The sequence below is a fragment of the Strix aluco genome, chromosome 1, assembly GCF_031877795.1.
Source record: "Strix aluco isolate bStrAlu1 chromosome 1, bStrAlu1.hap1, whole genome shotgun sequence".
Lineage (NCBI taxonomy): Eukaryota > Metazoa > Chordata > Aves > Strigiformes > Strigidae > Strix > Strix aluco.
The window spans coordinates 127,126,672-127,147,425 of record NC_133931.1 but is presented as its reverse complement, the minus strand read 5'-3'; the positions used below and the strand labels follow the sequence as shown (position 1 = coordinate 127,147,425).

General features: G+C 44.1%; 1 protein-coding gene across 1 annotated transcript in view; it reads right to left on the bottom strand.

Annotated features, from left to right (window-relative positions):
- Positions 1 to 8,790, bottom strand: part of FAM171A1 (family with sequence similarity 171 member A1) — a 95,995-nt gene extending 87,205 nt beyond the window's left edge. Inside the window, exon 1 of the mRNA XM_074834923.1 lies at positions 8,274 to 8,790. Coding sequence (XP_074691024.1) covers positions 8,274 to 8,367 — 94 coding nt within the window. The 5' untranslated portion in view covers positions 8,368 to 8,790. The remainder of the gene's footprint in view (positions 1 to 8,273) is intronic.
- Positions 8,791 to 20,754: the final 11,964 nt, after the last annotated feature.

Below are 20,754 nucleotides of genomic sequence, written 5' to 3'. Positions count from 1 at the left end.
CATTTTTAGACAGCAGCTATCTCCTTTGAGCAGTAACACTTAAAACAGTTAACTTGCTAAATGTTGTGCCCTACATCTTATGTTACAGTTCTGCAAACAATTTAATCCTGCATCAGCTGGCACTGCTGCCATGAAGTCCTTGTTTTCCTTTATCAGCTCCTCTCAGCCCTTTCCTCTGCACCAGCAACAGCATTTGTGTAATTCCCAATGAATTCAACTGAGGAAGTGATCCAGGTGAAGACTGAACTGGTGCATGCAGGAGTTTTCAGTCAGATAATTTCCTCAATCTGGTTTACCACATTGCTACACAAATGCCAATAAGAGAAAACAGACAAAGGTGAGAGTAATAACGCATCTTAATCCAGAATAAATCAACTCTTGGGAATACAAAGCTAATTAAAAACATGGGAAAAACATGTAGGCAAGCCCAAACGACTCCACAAGCCTCCTTACTTGTTTCTAAACCTTTCTTTTTGTTTATTTACTCTTGGGAGTGAAACACTTAGGCTCATAAGCATAATGCTACGAGGACAAATGGTTTAGAAATGTAAATAGACAATAACTCTTGTTTAAGTGTTGAGAAATGCAGGATAACCCAAACAGGTAATCCAAGAGTGTGTGTTCCTTCACATAGCTTATTACATGGTATATATTCAGTAGCTCTAAGGCCAAGCCAGAGGGCAACACCATGCTGATGAAATTTCCAGTTACAGTACCTGAGGGAGGATTCATCCGACTAAATGGGAGTACAAACAACCTTGTCTAGGCTGCCATGCTAGTCAGTGGAGATCCCCACAGTTTGATTTATCTGACCGAATGTGCTTACTCCAGGTGACAGGAATGACACTCGGCTCCATTAGCTGAGAAGATTAGATCATCATGTCTTTAAAAGGACCGTAGATGACTAGCTCAGATGTAGACACTTGCAGGCTGCAGACACCCGAGTTAGGTGAGATGCCTCCTACCCTCTACATACCCCTCACAGAAAAAGTCTTACATTCACATATCAAATACAGACAGAGAGGAGATGTTGGGATCTTAATCTTTCATTTTGCACAACTGTTCATGGTACAGTGGAGAGCAAGAGGTCTGGACAAAACTGCTGATACATTCATTTCCCCCCAGCAGCAGTCCAAAAACACCTTAGTTTGTTGTTGCTTTATTATCAAGCAAGTCTCACAACATCATTTGAGAAATACTTGTTGCTGTATTAGTATATGCCCTTGCTTATAAAGAATGAAAGACACCTTTTTTTCAGTAATGGCAACCACAAAGGTGGGATGAAACAAGAAGGAGCTCCCAACACTGCTATCACCTTTGTTAATTACTGCATGAAGAAAGGCCTCTTTGTTTTCTTTAACAAATCAGGAGTACCTTGTGCCTCTGCCTCGTATTTATCTCAGCATTTACTGACTGTCAAGGTAAGCTTCCCTTTACTGTTAAATATTGCTATTGTATTACTCACACCTACCACACAGTACAGTAGCTCTCAGCACTTTTGCAGCTAGAATTTAAGAAAACTGGAAGCATTTTGGACCTTACTGGATTTAGCTGCTTTATAGTCCCCAGGCCAAAAGGATGCTGCTACTTCCTTCCCCTTGGCTTCCCCCCTGTGTTGCATTTCCTCCCTGCTAACTGCAGTTGTCACTGCGTCTCCTCAAAGCCTGGTTCCCACAGGGCAGAGAGGCTGAGGGTGGCCCCTACAAGAGTCACCCCAAGTCCAGAAAGGCTTAATGCGGGGTCCCCTCTACTGTTACGTGCTCTTGCCTCCCCATCTGAAAAGCCACCATTAGAGCAGCATAGCAGAGTTTTTCCATGGTGCAGGTTCCTACTCACAGTGACAGGGAAGCTTTACCTCCTGGTGCATGAGCTGTACAGATAATAGATAAAACCAGGATTTCACTCCTTAGAATGCCTCCACAATATGGCACAGGCAGTGACAGCTCACCAAGCTGCAAAAGTTAAGTAAGAACAACCAAAAGATAACTTCAGTGTTGGATTTCCAGGGACTTTTGTGCCCTGCTTGCAGAGACTGCTTCTATTCAAAACATACTTTATATCCACAACAGTTGTTTAAATAGATCCAATCCCCCAAGTAGCTAGTGAGGGAGCCAAATTTACAGACTATACTGTACAGAAATGAAATTTTCCTTCATATCATCTCAAGATTTGTTGCTCTTCAAGCTAGCAAAAAAGTACATAGGTATATCTGAACCAGAACACTGGCATTTTACATGAAATATTCTATGTAATACCTATGAAATGAATTTCAACATGAAATATCTATGTTGGAATATTCTTAAATACTACTTTCAAGGGCTCATACTCACCCTTATGTCAAATATGATTCTGTCTTAGTATTTTAAAAGTGAAAGATTCAATACACTTACTAAAAGCCACAAGAAATTACAGTATGTTCACATTTTTATGGCTCTGTATTAACAAATATACACGTATCTTTCCAGTTTCCAATAAAACTAAAGATGGTGTTCGTAAAAAGCATGTGTATAATGCTTATTACCCATGCACAACAAGCCAGATATTACATTAACTGAAAACGTAACGTTAACCAGCTTACAGGAAAACGTATTAGATTAACTGAAGACGTAATGTAAACCAGCTTACAGGAAAATGTTTCTGGAATTTCTGAAGAAAAAAGAAGCACTCAGTTCTCTTTGGTATTTCCCAAACCAAAATGTTTTAGTGTATATTATTCGTGTGTATTATATTTAGTGTTATTAAACTCATTTGCTGTAGTAAATACACAGGCTTCTTGCCTCCCTTATTTGTGCTCCCTGACCACTGAGATCTGTGGGAGAGGCAGAATAGTGACAGTATAGTTCTCTCAGCAGTTGCCTTTCTTCATATCTAAAAGCAGAACTGATATATACTGGAGCAAAGGGAGATTAATCCCACAAAAAAATGCAGCTTGTGTAACGTAATCAACATATAAGGTAATACAAACTGAAAGCGCATACTTTGATTTCAAGTTGCAGGTATTTTGGAGAGATTATTTAGTTTGCCTTTGGCTGACTAGAAAAATAATGATCTCCCTAAAATATAAGCTCAAGGTACACCACACAATTGTATTGATCAAATGTACTAGAGTAATTTGAGATATGTGGAAAAGAATCATCATTCCCAACCATACTGCTATCCAACAGCCAAACTTCAAGCAGGGTTGTTAAGAAATGCCATTAAAGCCGAACCACCAAGCTGTCAGGTACTGTGCATACCTGTACTGACATGACCTATACACTGAGTTTCTTTGTCATGCACTTTCCTCTAAGTCTAAGCCACACACCAACACTGTGGCTAGTCATTGCCCACAGAAGATGAGCAAAAAACTAATTTGAAGTTTGTACTAACAGGAGGCAGACTGACATTTCTGCTCCTCCATGCACCAACACCACTGTTCTTAAGTTTTCCAACAAGCCTAAAAGCACAATCCTTCCTCCTCCCCAGCACACAAATACATATAATCCAGGCTTCTGTTAAATTAACAAGCATATGGTAAAACTGCATTTCATTGCTACCAGAAACCTCTCCTGTAGAGAGGGAACTGCTATTTGAAACCATTCACTTGGCCAGAAGTTGGCACAGAAAGCAGCCGCCCCTAAAAATTTCATGAACCAGGTTCTAGTCTCAAGTAGTGAGGGGTGTCAGTGTGAGGTTTAAAGAAAAAAAGACAGAAGTGGGAGGAAGAAGGTTGTTTTAACCTTTGTGTTAGGTAACACATGGCAATTAACACAGTCAAGACACAATCAGACAAAGGACCACAGGGAAAGCCCGCGTGTGAATTTCCTGTCACTTGACAAGTGCATACACACATTGTTTAAGCTAAGTTGAATCACTTACTGCAAGGTATTACAAGCCAGAAGGGTGAACACAAAAATGTCCAGCAGAAAAGGACTGTAGTTTTAAACCCTCAGCTCACCTAGGTAACTTGTCCATCTGACAGAGAAATCAGTTACTAGGCATTTGCAGTCATTAGTAGTTTGAGGTAAACATTAAAAACAAACAAACAAACAAACAACTAGTGCTTACCTGGATCTGATAACCAACAAAATCAATTAATACCTCACCCTCCTTAAGATTTTACGATACTATCTAGTACTAAGTAAAAAATTTGCTCCTCCACTAACTAAAACAACATCTTTTTGTACTGTTTTAGAGCATTTAGCTTCTACTCTTAGGAGTCCATTTGTGGTCTCAATGAAATATTTGCATTTGAAGGTCATTAGTAATCTGCAGCTGAGAAAAGAGATAATACAGCAATGCAAGACGAAAGAGAGAAAGACTATTTCTGCATCACCCAAAGTTTATCATCACGGCTAAAACTGAAAGCTTGGGATAACTGGCTTAAAAAAACCAAAAAAACCCACGAGAACTTGAGGGTCTCCTCGCAGCTGTTACTGTGCTGTCCAGAAAAGCCTTTACAAAATGTCCAGCTAAAATGGTTGTTGAATTAGCTTTCACAGTGTCAAGTAACGTAATGACTATTTGCAGGCAAACAGGCAATTACAAACTAGCACTGAAGCATCAACCCTCCTATCCTCCATACACACAGAGGGAGAAGATACAGAGGGTTCCAACTAAGGAGCAACACCTGAACTTCCATTCACCATACTAGGAAAAAAGATTATTTGCCTCATCTCATTCTGGGATTATGAAGGTGGGATATCCTGAGAATATGCATCTGCTAGTAGACTAGTCCTTGAACTGAGTGCTATTTATTACTCAAATGTTTGCTTATTATTCATAACTTCGTTTTGAACAACTACTGAAATATGAAGACCAAGACATGAATTAAAACCAATACCCACCGCAGCAGACAGCAGTCATACTGGACTTCTGCACTACAACACAACATACTAGGATTTCTCTTAAACGAGCCTCCCTAGAATCTACGAATGAATCATCCTCATCTTCAACTGTGAAGCAAAGTTTACAGGCAACAAAGAAATTTAACTCTTTCTCAAGTTACACTGATTTTGCTTACATCCTCCCTGGGTTTGTGTTACCTCTTCATATAACTCTTAAATTGCTATTTGCCAAGGCTCCCTAAGTTTAAAAGGCATCTGTTCATATAAAGAAAACTCACTGTATATTTTTTCTGTACTCAAACAAATCACCAATTCCCCACAGGAATGCAGCTTAAGGGTTGGCTTGTTTTAATTAAAATTTCTACACATTCATTTCAGCATTCAAACAAATCTAAGTTCTGGAATACTTGATAGAACAATGAAAAAACAAACAACATCAACAACAAGAAACCACACCAAAACACCTCAAAACCATAATTTAGTCCTCATCTGAAACATCTGTCTGGTTTCAAGTGTTTGAGAGAAATTAAAGAGGTAAAGCCTTACTAATCCTAAAATGTACCTTCATGGACTTCTAACAGCCTCACTGCTGGGGCTCTAAGCAGCAACACTGACAAAAATGAAAAAGTTATCTGTGTGGATTTTACCATATTAAAGAAAAAAAAGTTACTGAAACTCTGTGACCTTCAGACACCGCAACAGATCTGCATAATGACTCAAATGAGGTAACAGCGTGCCAAAGTCATCCAATTTTCTAAATAGGGTGCTAAATGCAGAACTTAATTACCAGTACTTTCCATATTCACGAATTATGTAATCAGTCTGGCCGAGCGGAATTTGAAGCTGGGACTGTCTGAACATATGGCTGAGAGCAGTGAAAGAGAAAAATGCTTGATGCAAAGCATCGCTCCTCATCCCTTCCTTAACCAGAATAGCTCCAAATGAAAGACCTATTTATTTGGTCTGTTTAACACAGGCATGGAACATTTTAACTGAGTCTCATCTAACCTGTCCCACGGTAAGGAGGGCTCTCGGTCCTAGTCTCTTGTAACCTGTCCAGTAACAGATATTGCAGCTGAAACAATTACTCCCTGATGGCATCCTCTGGCTTTCTCACCTCCACCTTTATTGGTTTTTCACTAGTCTCTCTCATCAGTCTTTCCCCAGACTGACAAGGGGAAAGTCAGTCATCAGCAAACATCCCTGAACTTTGGCAATGGCTGTTCACCTGTGGCTACAACTATCACCATGGTGCTAAAAGGGCAGGAGGGAAAAACAGTTGGTTTAGGTTTTACAACCATTTAGCACTTACTTCATTCAATATACAAACAAGGAATGTGCCTGGTACTAAAACTCTTTTCCCCAGATGTTCACACCTGATGATTAGGAACTTATTCAAGGCTACAAGCTGGCACCCCATGAACTTTCAAAAAAGGGCTCCTAGTAAGTAGCTGGTAACTAGTGAGCAGAACACACTTCAATATGAGATTTGTTCTACATATCCACTTACCAATGTACATATCAAGGAGTAAAGATGTGGCTTGTAATTAGACTGTGGAAAATGATGCTATCTATGAAACTTCCGATATTCTTACACTGAAGATAAAATTAGACCACTTTAGATAGAAATGTTCTCAACTCACTGACATAGCTGCTATTACTTAAATAATCAGCTATCAGGCTTGATGTGGATGTAGCAGCTATAGAGACAAACCTTTCCATATACCATGAATTAAGCTTGACAATGGAAGATGAGATCGACAGGGCAGTTGAAAGGCACTGATTTTGCCAACACCTCACCACTTTGATCACACATATGAAAGAGATTTTCCATACGATACAGGAATTACAATAGATTTTGATATTACCTTGGTATCTGAAGTGCTAGCTTCAAGAGATGAGCTTCAAGAGTTCTGTTTTTCTGGCACACTTACCAATAAAGTCAGTATATTCCGCAGTTTACTGGCCTTTGAGTTACAGTTTAGTACTTCTTATTCCAGCACTGCTATTGTATAAGGCAGAATCTGACATTACATTTGCTGTCAGATTGCCTAGCGTGGTAGGTTTTGCTACAAGACACCAATACCTTTTGAATGCTCTGTATGAGAGCACAGGCCCACCTAGATCTTACTGAGTACACTGCAAATACAACCATGAGAGAAAGAGTTCAAAAAGGTTACATTTAAGGGTTTTCTTCTCATGGCAAGCATCGCTTACTGATTCTTACTGACATGCAAGACAGGAAAGCTCAGAGGAAGCGAGGGACAAGCATACTCTTCGCATGGCGTGCTTCCACCCCACCACAGCGGGAAGGCCGCTGCCAGCCCATCACCACGAAGGCTGAGCAGGAGAACGATCTCCCGTCCCAGATGACACATTTAGCCAGCTGACGACGCGTGCCACAAGGCCAACACTGACCACGGGGGAGGACGCGTTTCCTCCCAGCACGTTTCGCATCCTTAGGCAGACAAGTTTTCTGCTTCCTAAGGCAGCCGCTGTCCCGGCAGGCGCGACGCTGCCGCAGGATCCCTGCGGGGGCCCGGTGGGAGGAGGCCGACGGAGGGGCTGCTCTCCCGCCACCAAACGCAAGGCCGAGGGCAAGCGGGGCACGGGGGAGCGTCTCCCCCCGTCGCCCTCCCCCAGGGGCTGAGGGCGGGAGGGCAGGTGCACCTCGCCGCCGAGGGGACGCCTCACCGCGGCACCTGTGAGGGCCAGGGCAGAGCAGCCCACGGCAGGACGCCGGCCCAGGAGCTGCCCCAGGTGCCGGGGGAGCCGCCGCGGCCTCCCGGGGGGATCGGGCACTGCCCCGCTGCGGCCGCTGCTCCCACCCGGCTCTCCCGGGCTGCCGAGGGACGCAGCGGCCGCCCTGACAGGCCCCCGCCCGGCCCGGCCGGCAGCCCACCGCGCCGAACAAAAGGCCTCGGCCGGGGCCCGGAGACGTCCCGGGGCGGCGGGCCGAGCCGCGCCGCCAGCCCGGGGGGCGAACCCGCGGCCCCGCGCAGCCGGGGGCAGGGCCTTGCGGCCGCCGGTGCCCCTCAGCCCGCCTCTCACCGCCGCGTCGGGCCCTGCAGCGGGCACGGCGAGGAGGAGGGGGGGGGGAACCGGGGGAGAAGGACGCAATGCAACAGCTCCGGCGGCGCGGAGGGAAGGAGGGAGGGGGCAGCACAATGAGGCCAGCGGCAGCCCCTGCCCCTTCCGTTAACAAAAGCTCCCCAGCCGCGGGGCTGCCTTCACCACCCCGGGCCTGGGGGGGTCTGCGGCGGGCGGCGCCCCCGCTGCGCCCCGCAGCCGGTGGGCGCCGGGAGAGGTCTCGCATCGCCGCCCCCCCTCCCCCCGCCAAGCCCCCGGCCCCCGCACAGTTTGCCGCCGCCCGCACAGTGCAGCCCCCCGCCGCCCCGGGGGCCGCCGCACAAAGCGGGCCAGTCCCGCCACCCTTCCCGCACCGACCTTGAGCCGCCTCGGGCGCCCCTAAGGTTTTGGTCACCGCCTTCCACACGTTGCAGCCCAGCAGGCAGAGGAGAAGAGCCGCCGACCTGCTCATTTCCACCCGCCGCCGCCAGCCGCCGCCAGGGAGGGAATCGCCGCCGGAGCCGCTGCCCGGAGGAGGAGGAGGAGGAGAAAGAGCCGCATCAGGGGCTGGCCCGCTCCGCGCCTCCCTCCATGTTGCCGTGTGCTGCCCCTCCTGCTTTCTCCGCCTGCTGCATTGTCGTCCCGCCGCTGCGCCCCGGCCTCCGCGTCCCGCGCTGTCCCCCCGGGCGGACGGGCGGCGGAGGTGGGGGGGGGCAAGGAGAGGTGGGAGTGCTCCGCGGCCCCGGCTGCCGGTCTGGTTTTATTTTTTTAATTATTTTTCCTCCCCCCCGGTCTCCCGGCAGGGGCAGCCAGGCTCCGCCGCCCGCTCGTTAACCCTTTGCGGCACCCTCTGCCCCACGCCGCGGGCCCGGCGGGACAGCGCCCCCTGCCGGCCGCGCCGCGCCCCGCCCGGCCCCGCCCGGCCCGCCCCGCCGCGGGGCGAGGGGCCGCGGCTCCCCGGCGAGCAGCGGGGCCTGACGGGCTACCGCGCCCAGCGCCGCCGAGCCTCCTCGTCCCGCGGGACCGGCGGCTGCCCGGGGGCAGGCGCATGGCCCCGGCGGGTAGCCCGCACCCTCCTCACCCCCCTCCGCCAGGTGGTGCCGCGCTTACCTGCCGCGGGGGGCCGGGTCCCGCCCGGCCGCGCCCGCCGCTCGCTCCCTCCCCTCCCTCCCTCCCTCCCTCAACGGCTGCAAAATGGCCTCCTCGGTGGTGCTGTCCCCCGCCGCGGCGGCTCGCTCGCCTTCAGCCGCAGCCCAGCGGGAAGGACGAGGAGGAAGACGGACGTGGTGGCTTACAACGGCACGGCCGAGACGTGTCGAGTCACAGGGTCCCCCGCGGCCCAGCTGCGCCCGCGGCCCCCCGGCACGGTCCCCTGCTGCTGCTGATGTATTTACAGCCGTTTAAAAAAAAAAAAAGGCAACCAAAGCACAACAGAAAATGCATCCATCTACTGGGCTTTATAGAAAATTGTTTAAAAGATGCTATTGCAAACTGCACGAGAAAGGCCAGCTCCGGGGTTGAAACGCTGGCGTTGAAGGCTGGGGTCAGCCAGGGCTCGCGGAGTCGCCGGGGTGGTGGCGGGGTGGTGGCCTCCCACCGCTGCACCGCACGGGGCAGGACTGAAGCAGCTCTGTGGAAACTGCAGCAGGAAAAGGAAAAGGGCAGGGACAGGCTCCCTGGGGGCTTTCTCGCTGGTATATTTTGCACCATCCCTAAGAGCATCTCTTGGTGTACTTTTCTCCAGGCCAGTGGAGACAGAATACAAGGCCACAGCATTCGCTCCTCCCTTCCCGGGCTCTGCTGAGCATTATGCTTCCTAGGGGAGGGAGAACAGGCGCTCTTCACGTTTCCTCCAGCGCAGAGATCGCTGCTACAGACAGCTATTATGGCAAGTCTTTACACAGCTGTGCAAAGCAAAGCCTCTGCCCCACCAGCTCACGGGTTTCCCACGATCTGCTCCCAAACACTGCCAGTGCTTCAGTTTGCCTGTAAAGCTGCAGTCTATAGACCTACAGGTTTAATCTCTCTCACAGAGGTGTCTTAAAGCTTCAGGTTTTGTAACGTCCATTTTTAAATGAAATCTGCCCTAAAAATGCAATGCATTATACATTTCTTTTTAGAAACTAGTACAGTTGTTTACTTTGTCACTTCAGTATTTGACCAGACTAGCTATACCACAAGCTACAGGTTGTTCCTTTTATGAATTTTATTAAATTCTTGTGCCCCAGAAGTGCTAAAACTGATTTTCCGGTTCCATTTTAGAGACACTCCAATTGATTACAATATATTTCACTCTGGTTTTACCATTAAGTTGTCCAAATACATTTTCTGAGAGTTGATAAATACGGTGTAGACACTGCAACTTTATCTTTTTATTCTCAGAATTTGGAGGATTTATTTGTAAAGCTTGGTCCTATAAGAAAAGTAGGTACAAAAAGGCTATTCAGTTCACAGAGGAGACCAAATGAGCAAATACAGATCATCTGATCTTACTCCTGCTTATCATAAAACAAAGATTTCAATATTGTTAACTCACGTCATGTCTAAACAGTTACCATGGTCTGAAGAGCCCAGTGGATTTATAAACTGATCAAATCTAAAGGCTGTTAGTGACTGTGAGGCAACTCCTTCCTAAAGATAGTTGGCCACTTGGTAAATAATCACACATTATATAGCATCTTTTTTGAGATCCCATTTCCCTTTCTCTGGATGTTCATGGATTTAAATTAGCATAAATAAGATGAGCTCATAGCTAGAAACTTGTATAAAACCTATTTCTGTCCATAAGGAAAGCTAGAGCAATTTGTTACAAAGAGGAATATGCATTTTCCTGAACATAGTTGCATTATTTTCACAGAAAACAGATACCACAGTCCTTGCAACATCAGTGGATAACACATAATGATTTGGGCTGGAAAATAAATGAGATATTGCACTGAGAAATAGGATACTGCACTGAATTTTGTCTAGAATTTACATTTAAGAAAGCAGAAAGCCGTTCACATAGGCCCTTCCCTTAAACATCTTTTACAAAACCAGAAAATTTTGCTTTATCACAAGTAAACAAATGCTCTGCTTCAAGACTCAGTTTTGGCTGCATTTGCTCACTTGACCCATTACGCAATAGGTTTGCAGTTCAAGCAAAGGATGATTCCTAATTCATACTACAAGCTACAGCCATATGAAAGTTTAACTGTTCATCATTGCCTTCTTCCTTCAAAGAAGAAAGGATACTGCTTGGAGCCACTCGCAGTAGCACTTTCCCCTCTCCTGTGGGTGTGCACTGGGAACTACCACAACTCATTGGAACTACAGACTGCTTTGGCTTTCCTATGTTGTTTTGCTACCTAACTTGAGTAAGCTACCTTAAAGTTATGAAATTCAACTTACTTAGGTTGGTGGTCTCATAGCTTTTGTGATTTGTTTAGCCTGGGAAATATAGCTCACCTATATGGATTCCATGACTAAGACACATCACACCTACCACTTCACACAAGCCGATTAGACATGAAAAAGGATAAAAGATTTTCTGGGAGTGGTTATTCACAAATCTTTTCAAATTATGTATAAGTTAATACCTAGATCTTGATGTTACAATATCCCATCTAACAATACAAAGCAGAGGATGAAAAGCCATATTTTTTCTTCATATTCCCATAAATATTTTGACCTACTGAAGTGAGATGTGGATACCTGATCCTAAATAGGCTATGCAGATTTTGAAAACACAAGCTATATATAATACCACACAGTGCCTGCATTAGCCCTCTTTATTGCAGCTCAGACATACTTATAGACTATGCTGGGCATGCAGGGCTTGTCTTCTTCCTGAATAAGTTAAATTTATATATATAATCATATGGTAGCATTCTCATAAATGCACCCATTCATGTCATGAAACTGAACTACTCCTTCAAATAGCTTCTCTTCAAATGATCTTTTCTCCCTTGCTTCAGTGAACACTGAAGTGTCTAACACTGACATATTGGTAATGCCATTGATTCCTGGATGAACACTCCCTGTGACACATGGGATAGTTCATGTCTTAGATTCAAATCCTCATCAAACTTAAGCAAATATCAGTTATACTCCAGTCAGATTTTCATGCTTTGTTTGTTGATACCCGTTGGCTAGGCACCTTTAAAGAAAAAAGGGAGTCAACTTACTGCAGTCTGAGTAAACACCACAGGAGAGGTGTCAGTAAATAACATTAATAAAACAATATGACCTAAGTCAGGCTCTAGTGCGAGATCAACCAGCAGTGTGCCCTTGCAGCAATGAAGGTGAATGGTATCCTTAGCTGCATTATTCAAAGTATTGCCAGCAGGTCATTTGAGGTGATCCTTCCCCTCTGCTCAGCCCTGGTGAGGCCACCCCTGGAGTGCTGTGTCCAGTTCTGGGCTCCCCAGTACAAGGGAGACATAGACATACTGGAGAGAGTCCAACAAAGGGTCATGAAGATAATGAAGGGACTGGAGCGTCTCTCCCATGAGGAAAGCCTGAGAGAGCTGGGACTGTTCAGTCTGGGGAAGAGAAGGCTCAGGGGAGATCTTACTAATGTATATAAATACCTGAAGGGAGGATGCAAAGAGGACAGAACCAGGCTTTTGTCAGTGATGCCCAGTGACAGGACCAGAGGCAATAGACACAAACTGAAACACAGATGTTCCCTCTGAACATCAGGAAACACTTTTTTACTGTGAGGGTGACTGAGCACTGGCACATGTTGTCCAGGGAGATTGTGGCGTCTCCACCCTTGGAGATATTCAAGAGCCACCTGAACGCAGTCCTGGGCAACTGGCTCTAGGTGGCCCTGCTTGAGCAGTGGGGGTTGGACCAGATGACCTCCAAAGGTGCCTTCCAACCTCAACCATTCTGTGATTCTGTGATTTCTATTCAGAAAGAATACTTGAGCCCTAGCACCCAAGGTGCAGTGGGAGCTTGATGGCTGGACCTATTCCTACCCCAAGGTGGGAAAGGAAATTTTTCCTTTCTACAGCATTTACTATTTGTCCAGTCAACACTGAGGCTACACATTGTGCATTTTTACATTGTACAAACAATGTAAATTGCATTTTATATTGTACAAACAAACAAATTTCCAAATAGTTGGCTATTCAAGTCATGCATACTAATGTACTTAGAACATGATTAGCTATTAATGAGACTCTCTGTATCAATCATTAGTAGATAGACATGTTCAAAGAGTGCCTTGAAGCTTTCTTTGAGGTTAGGCTTATAGTTAAAATTTTCAATTTTCTATGAATAGTTTCATAGACATTTTTGAATGGTATGCTGAATATGCTTAAGCAAAAATTTGGGCTAATTAGTTCTTTTCTATTCTCTCTTACCACTTCTAGTACAGTTTTTCTTGTACTATTTCCATGTACACAAATGTAAGTTATGAAAGCAGTGCTCAGACAGCCAATGACAAATTATAATGGATTAACAGTTAAATATTTTCTATATAGCAAGTGAATTCAGTGAATCAAGAGGTGCAAATATCTGTAATAAAGACATATCTCTAGCAAGATGTTATCTAGCCTTTCTGGTTGGTAGTACCAGTCTGTGCATTTGAGAATAGCTTTGAAGTACTTTTATCATTTCTAGCAGAGTCCTTGTTTACCAGCGCACAAGTTACTTTACATACGGAAGATCACACAAAACTAAATCTAAAAAAAAAAATGTGAATGTCAAGAGTAAAAAGCCCTGAAGATTATTTTGAAATGCTCCTGGTAAGCTGAACCAGCTACTGATTATGTGGTATTCAACATTTCACATCAAAACTATAGAAGCTCTTTAGTCCTGGATCTTTCAAAGAGAAAAGCAAAGTTTTATGGCAATAACAATAACAGTAACTTCCTACCCTTACCAGAAATCTAGCAGTGTTTGAGTATAACTGTTGTTTTAATTGTAGCCATGCTGAGTGTGGATACCAAAACATAATATCTTTGGCATAAATATCTTTTACCCTAAAGATCTCAGATCATTTCAATATTGACATACACATGCTGTGCTATTAATATGAAAGTCAACTAGTGCCTATACATGCTTATAAGGTAAAGAAATGTTTGCCTAAGCAAGACCTAAGTGCTTGTTTACATAGGGAAGTCAGTGTGGAAGAGTTATGTGTGAAATACATCCCCATACCTGACTGCACACTAAATCCCTTGGTAGACAACTGGATGTGGACCAGCTCAAGGCTTCAATAAGTATTAGAGCCAAAAGTAGGTTTCACTGCCCCATTTCTATATTAAATAAAATAATATTTATCTTGTGGAAGCTACCAGAATAGGACTAGGCTGAGATTAGAAACAAGATCTGTAGGCATTGCCTAAAGGTTACAGAGGAGAGGCTAGCAGGGAGTTTTGAACTCAGAACTAGGATTTTAGGAGGCTGGGCTTCAGCAGCTGAGAAAGGACTGGGAGACAGTGGTAGATCTGAAGCAGGGATGAAAGGATGGCTGAGGAGTCAGTGAGCTTTGGGACAGGGGAAGGAAGGTTGAAGGAAGGGCTGCATGGGGTCTGTGGAGCTTTTGGGAGCTATGGGAGATATCAACATCTGTGAGCTTGTGCCTCTCCCCGCAGCATGACCTGCTCAGAAGATGAGCAGATCCCTGCTGTCTTCTTTTTCAGATACCTTCTACCTCTTCACAGAAGGAGCAGCCTCTGCTCCTGCTAAGGGAGACAGCATATGAAGGTGAAGAGCTGGCTCAGGGTGAAGAGCAATGGAAGGGGAGAGCAGCACCAGGGAAGAAGCAAGAGAGCAGTGACTGCCTCTACCGGCAGATCACAGACTCCCCTTCAAAGTGGCCACTGTTCCTCCTACCCTGACCCTTCCCTTAGCAGGAACAGCAGCAAGTCTGGCCCTGTGCGCAGCTACAAAAAACAAAGTCCACTTCTGGGAGCAGTGAGCTCTGCTTAACCCCACTGGCAGGTGAGCTGTGAGGAAACATCTGTCCCTTACTGGGCTGAATAGCAACTCCTGTAGATTGCTACTCCAGACAGCTGCCTAGATAAAAACCTAGTTTTTTCTGTTGACACTCTTTGTGCAAAGCCACCTTAGAATATCCAGGCACAGTGTCCTTATTTCCCTGAAGACTGAAACAACTAGCTGAATGATACTCAATCTATCTTGGAAGAATAAAAGGTCTGGACTGACCCTAAGGACTCTAAGGATTCTAGGGCAGATCAGAAAAAGTTCCATATACTGCTGTTCAGCATTTCCCAGAAGGGAAAATGCAAGTTCAGAAATACTGTACAATAACCTATCACTTTTTTGAAGCAACCCATACTTCTGTTGGAAGAACATTTGGTGGAAGCATATGATGAAAAAGGCTTCCAGACGTTAGTCTGCCAGTCAAATGTAGAAATGCCAGTCCTGGTACCTAGATATTTCCCAGTGATAATACATGTCTTGACAAGCTGGGCATGGATACTTCAGTTTGCAGCCATTGAGTTAGGGCAGAATATATTTGAGTGTTCAGCAGCTGGAAGTCTGTCTGTAAAACATGGGGAGATGCTAAAATCCACATGTGGGGATACAGTCACATCATTATGTTATAAACTAAGAATCGTAGAATCATAGAATAGATTGGGTTGGAAGGGACCTTAAAGATCATCTAGTTCCAACCCCCCTGCCATGGGCAGGGACACCTTCCACTAGATCAGTTTATAGTCTTATACTGGGGGCCCCAGAGCTGGACACAGGACTACAGGTGGGGTCTCACAAGAGCAGTGTAGAGGCGGACAATCCCCACCCTCGACCTGCTGGCCACACTTCTCTTGATGCAGCCCAGGATGCAGTTGGCTTGCTGGGCTGTGAGCGCACGTTGCTGGCTCATAGTCAGTTTTTCATCCACTACTACACCCAAGGCCTTCTCTGCAGGGCTGCTCTCAATCCATGTGCAGGACCTTGCACTTGGCCTTGTTGAACTTCATGAAGTTTGGATGAGTTAAGAAGTTTTATAAGAACAGAGAACAGGCCAGAGAGGTCATATAGCCTTGTGGACAGCTTATTAACAACAAACAAGAGAGGATCCACTAGCACTAGGCTGAAGGGATTTCATTTAATTGAAAGACAAAACATTAAGATAATCCAAAATTAGAACACTGAGAAGCAAATCAAGGTCTCAGTATTTGACCACACATGCTCTAAAACAGAAATGTAGTCATGATTCTTTTGAACCTCTGCCAGTTCCTGCTCCAGTTCTCACACAAACATACAAAACTTTAGCCTTGCTTAATGCTGAGAGGCTAAGCATGTCCTGGTCTTAAGATTCAGTTCTTTTATACCTCAAAATGTAGCACCATGCATAATGCATCAAGTACACACACAGAGTTGTTTTCCTTACTCTTTACTGCATTAATTTCAGATTTTCAGTATCAGTAATCCTAAACGTCCAATTAAAAACCAGACATCTCATCTCCTCCCATCCCCAAATGGAATTTATTTTGCACATTTTGTGACTGGCAAGGGGGTTTTTTAACCTCTAGGTTAGTTATGTTTTCCAGCTTTTTCCTGCATTTCTGAAAGCTGAATTTAAAACAAACAACAAAAATCTGAGAGTCCCAGATGAGCCCCTGACTCTGAGAGTTTAATAAGAACACCAACATAACAAAATTCTCAATAAAATAAGAAAAGGTGACAACATTCATACGAAGGATTGTTACAAGGTTAACATAGGCTATAATTAAGAGGAAGTTGTTACTCAGCTCAGAAATGCTTCTTCTCCCTTTTCTGTTATTTATGGCTCAATTTAGCTGAAGGGATGACTATCATTTGTATATGAGCTAGGAGAATTTAAAACTTTCTCTGGAGAAGGCTTGATTTAAAATCTGCTGGACACTACTTATGCGATTGTCTGAACTGCCACAAAGCTCTTATGATACAACAAAAAATATGTCAGATTTAAATAAACCAAACTATCTTTGTGCTATATCAAAGGATGGCAAAAGCATATCAGCAAAATAGAAGCTTTCTAAAGTGTCATTTTCGTGTAATGCCTTACTAAACCACCGTCTCCCCTAAAGCTCTTGATGGCTTTTGACTAAATTTAAGAGCCTCCGTTCTCTGTTTAGTTGCCTTGATGAAATACTCTCAAAGCAGTTAAGATCCGAGTTCCTCACCACCAAGTCACACTGTTGCTCTCAGTTGTCTCCACCCCACCCCCCCGTGCCACTGCAGCAGCACAGCTCTTCTGGAAGTTGATGGAGATACAAACACCCGTCCAGGCACAGCTCTGTTTGGGGAGTTTGTGAGTGCCTGTGCTTCCATGTGCCTCCTGATGACAGTTCCTTCTGTTCTCTCCCTTTGAGTCAGCAAAAATAAAATGTAAGAGAGTAACGGCCTTGAGCTGTCATTAAGAAGTTCTGTACAGATTTTAGTCTTTTTGTGGAAAAAAAAAAGTCACTTTATAAATCAATACAAAACTGTCAACCATTGTTCTCAGAAGCCATAATCTTAGCAAGATTTTAAAAACTGAATTTCATTAAAGCTCTCCTATCAGTTGTGTCAATCATCTTCTTCCTGTGGCTCTCCTTCCTCCCATCTGCCTGTTACCTCTGCTCTCAGACTTCCTCTCACCCAGGACACTTCACTTATGCTCATGGTTTCAGCTACTGCTTACATTATCATTTACCTTTCTACTCCAACTTTTTTGTTACGTCAACCTTTCAGTTTCAAGCAGACCAGCTTTACAATTGGAAATTATAACCTTCTCCTCAAAAACCTTGTCCTTTCTTTTATTATTTAAAACCTGCTTACTGTTACCTCTCACCCATACTTCCAAACAGCACTTCCATTTTTTTTCTTTTGCTTTCTTCCTATCTGTTTTATCTCACACATTTATCCTGGTTCATCTTTCTAAACTTTATTTTATCCTAAACATACCTACTGCCACAGTCTTGTTCAAGAAATTTTACCTAATCTCTATTACTACAGGTACCTCCCCATCCACTCCCACCTTCCTACTTCAGCCTCTTTCCTTCTTTAATCTAAATTGAGGAATAGTTGTTTATGACTGATCAGAATTCACCCCGATCTTTGGTCTCAATACACCTGCTAATTCAAACAGACATTCAAACTGCATCAGTTTGATTCACTGTTTCTTTGTAAGAACTGGAGACTTACCATTTTTAAAGTTAAAGCTCAGGTTTTTTCCAAATGGAATTATGCAGCATCTTAAAAATAGTTCACAGTTATTGGTAATTTACAAAGACAGAGAATTATATTGTAATCCTGGAACCTCTGTAAAGTATAACTTTCCAGGATCTATCTAAGCTTGACTTTTAAAATATTTCAGGTATTAATTTCATCATATTATGCCACCAGTCCTTAATGGATATAATTTTTTGAATATTGTAATTTTGGCTACCTAGTTAAAAACAAAATATAGAGGCAATTATTGATGTAATTTTTCTCAGATGACTGGTCTGCTGCATCTGATTGCCACACACATCCCATCACAGTTTAGTAATCTCTTAGACAGCTGCAGCTGTGCCAGCAAATGCAACTAGTTTCTTAGCTCCCAAGGGCCCAGCTTTGAATTAGCTAGTGCTAAACAGTGTCCCTCCCACCACAATTAACGTGAGGCACATTCCAAAGTTATTTTTTTTCCTTCTGTCAATAAACTCAAGCTCATTATTAAAGTCTTCAAGCTCACATAGAGTTTGTTACCAAATTGTTTCATGTAAATACTAAATTATACAATATTAATATGCAGAAACTGCTTGTTTTTCAGGTGCATTTATGCTTCTAAATAGTTCTGATGGTTTACTTGCTATTATTTTAAGTTTTATGATTTCTAGAGCTCATTGTCTCAGGAAGCATCTTGGTGTAATTGTGCCTTTTCCTTGTCCTACCATCTCCTATTATTTTGGAAGTAACCCTGAAGATTTTGCCATTCCTGCAGCCTTTACCCATGGAAGTAAAGATAGCCACAGTCGTGCTGTTTTCAGGTTGCCCCTGAAGACCCTGAGTGTACCCGTTCTCTGTGCATAGCACAGAGGGAGGAAGCGATGGAAACGAGACAGTGCATGTGAAGCAAAGGGTCAAAGGTGCATCTGGCAGGGAAGGAAGGAAGGAAATGTCAGAAACCTGTCGGAGGACAGCGACCAAAGGACTGATGAGCAATGTCAGTGTTATTGTCAGCTTGGGGAAGAAGAGATGACTGTGTTCTCTATGCCAGAGTTTAGGAGAGAATTAACTTAGTCCCCACTTCAGTGAAAAAGAGATAGCGGCTCTTTCACTGTGCATTTAAAATACAAATAACAGAATTGAAAATTAAGGGGAGTCACCAAAAGACTAAAAAATTAAGAGGAAATTCATTATTATATTTAAATACTCTTCCTTTTTTTGTGGTCCACTGCTTTTCTTTTCAGAGTGCACTGAGACTGAATATTTTATGTAATCTAGATTCAGGCAAGAAGTTAATTACCATACTGGCAAATATTTACACATTTGTGCCAGGACTTTTCCAGGTCAGGTTTTGCATATCTTCCCCTGTATTTCCCTGTATACTTATTAGAAACACACAGAACTCTGTCTGCACTCTCCTCTCCTTTTCATTTTATCCCTATGTTTTTCCAGAGCATGTAGATATAGCTGAATAGTCTGTTCATTTGAACTGCGATAATTTTCACTGTAAGTTTGCATTATAGTCGATATACAGTAGATCATACTGACTGAAGCACAAATACAGAACCCATCACTGACTGCTAATTAAACTTAACATCTGGGCTGTTGATTACAAATGTACCAGAACTGAACATTTGTTGAAATTTTTATTAAATGACATTAAAAAGATAGGAGAGCAGTTATTGTCTCAGTTGCTATCTGAGATTCAGCTCTTCCCATTCTTTTGGAGGACTGTCTGTGAAACAGATGCCACCACAGATTTCCAAGGGAGGGGAGCGTGAATGAGAAGAGGAGCATCTGCAGGTGGTTTTGCCTGAATTACTCATCATCTGGAAAAGACAGAGCTTAAGTAGCATGCAAGATAAACACAGTGAAATGTGAAATACTGAAATGATGGGCAGGATTTTATTATTTGTCTCATGAGTGAATAAGATCAGGCATCGTAATTCATCATAGATGTAACTGGCTGGGAGGGACTCGCCTCATGATTACTTAAGAAAATATCGAGGCTTCTCAAGAGGCACAAGCCTCGGGAGATGAGGGCTGAAGCTTGTGAAATTGCTTTTGTGTCTGGCATTCTGAAACATTTAAGATTGATGTTGGCAGGACTGGCTCCGAGAAAGGCAAAGTGGATAGCTGCCTATCGGACCAGACTCCTGGGAGCAACAAAATGCTGCTGTCACTGAAGCAGGGATCAGCTGCTTTTAGGAAAGGCAGCAAACTTCTGGCTTTCCCAGGCCCTTTGCCTTAGCTCTGCTCACAGCCTCTGCCTGATCTGTTGGAGTTTCCCACCATGCTGACACGCCATATGCCTGCTCTGGTTATGGATTACCCAGTTTAATCTTACACCAAATCCTGTGCTGCTTCCTGAGGAATATTCACAGCCCCTCACTGTGCACTCCTACACCCCATGCTGCTCCAGGAACAGTCCTCTAGCTGAACGTATGCCTTCTTTAAAGGAGGAAAAAAAAAAAAAAAAAAAGAAGTGTTATTGTCAGCCCGTGTCCAACACAGAAAACTACTGAAGGCAAGACAGTTTGTGGCCATATGTTGGGAATACAGGGGAGAGACTAATAAGAAATCTAAAAAACTCTTTTTTTTTTTTTTTCCCTAGGAGGCAAGAAACTTATGGGACTGTTAAGTGTGGGATTGTAGACTAATGTCCATAGATAAGAGCCAGGCTGTCCCCATAGGGCAGGGCTCAAGGCCACAAGGACTACTC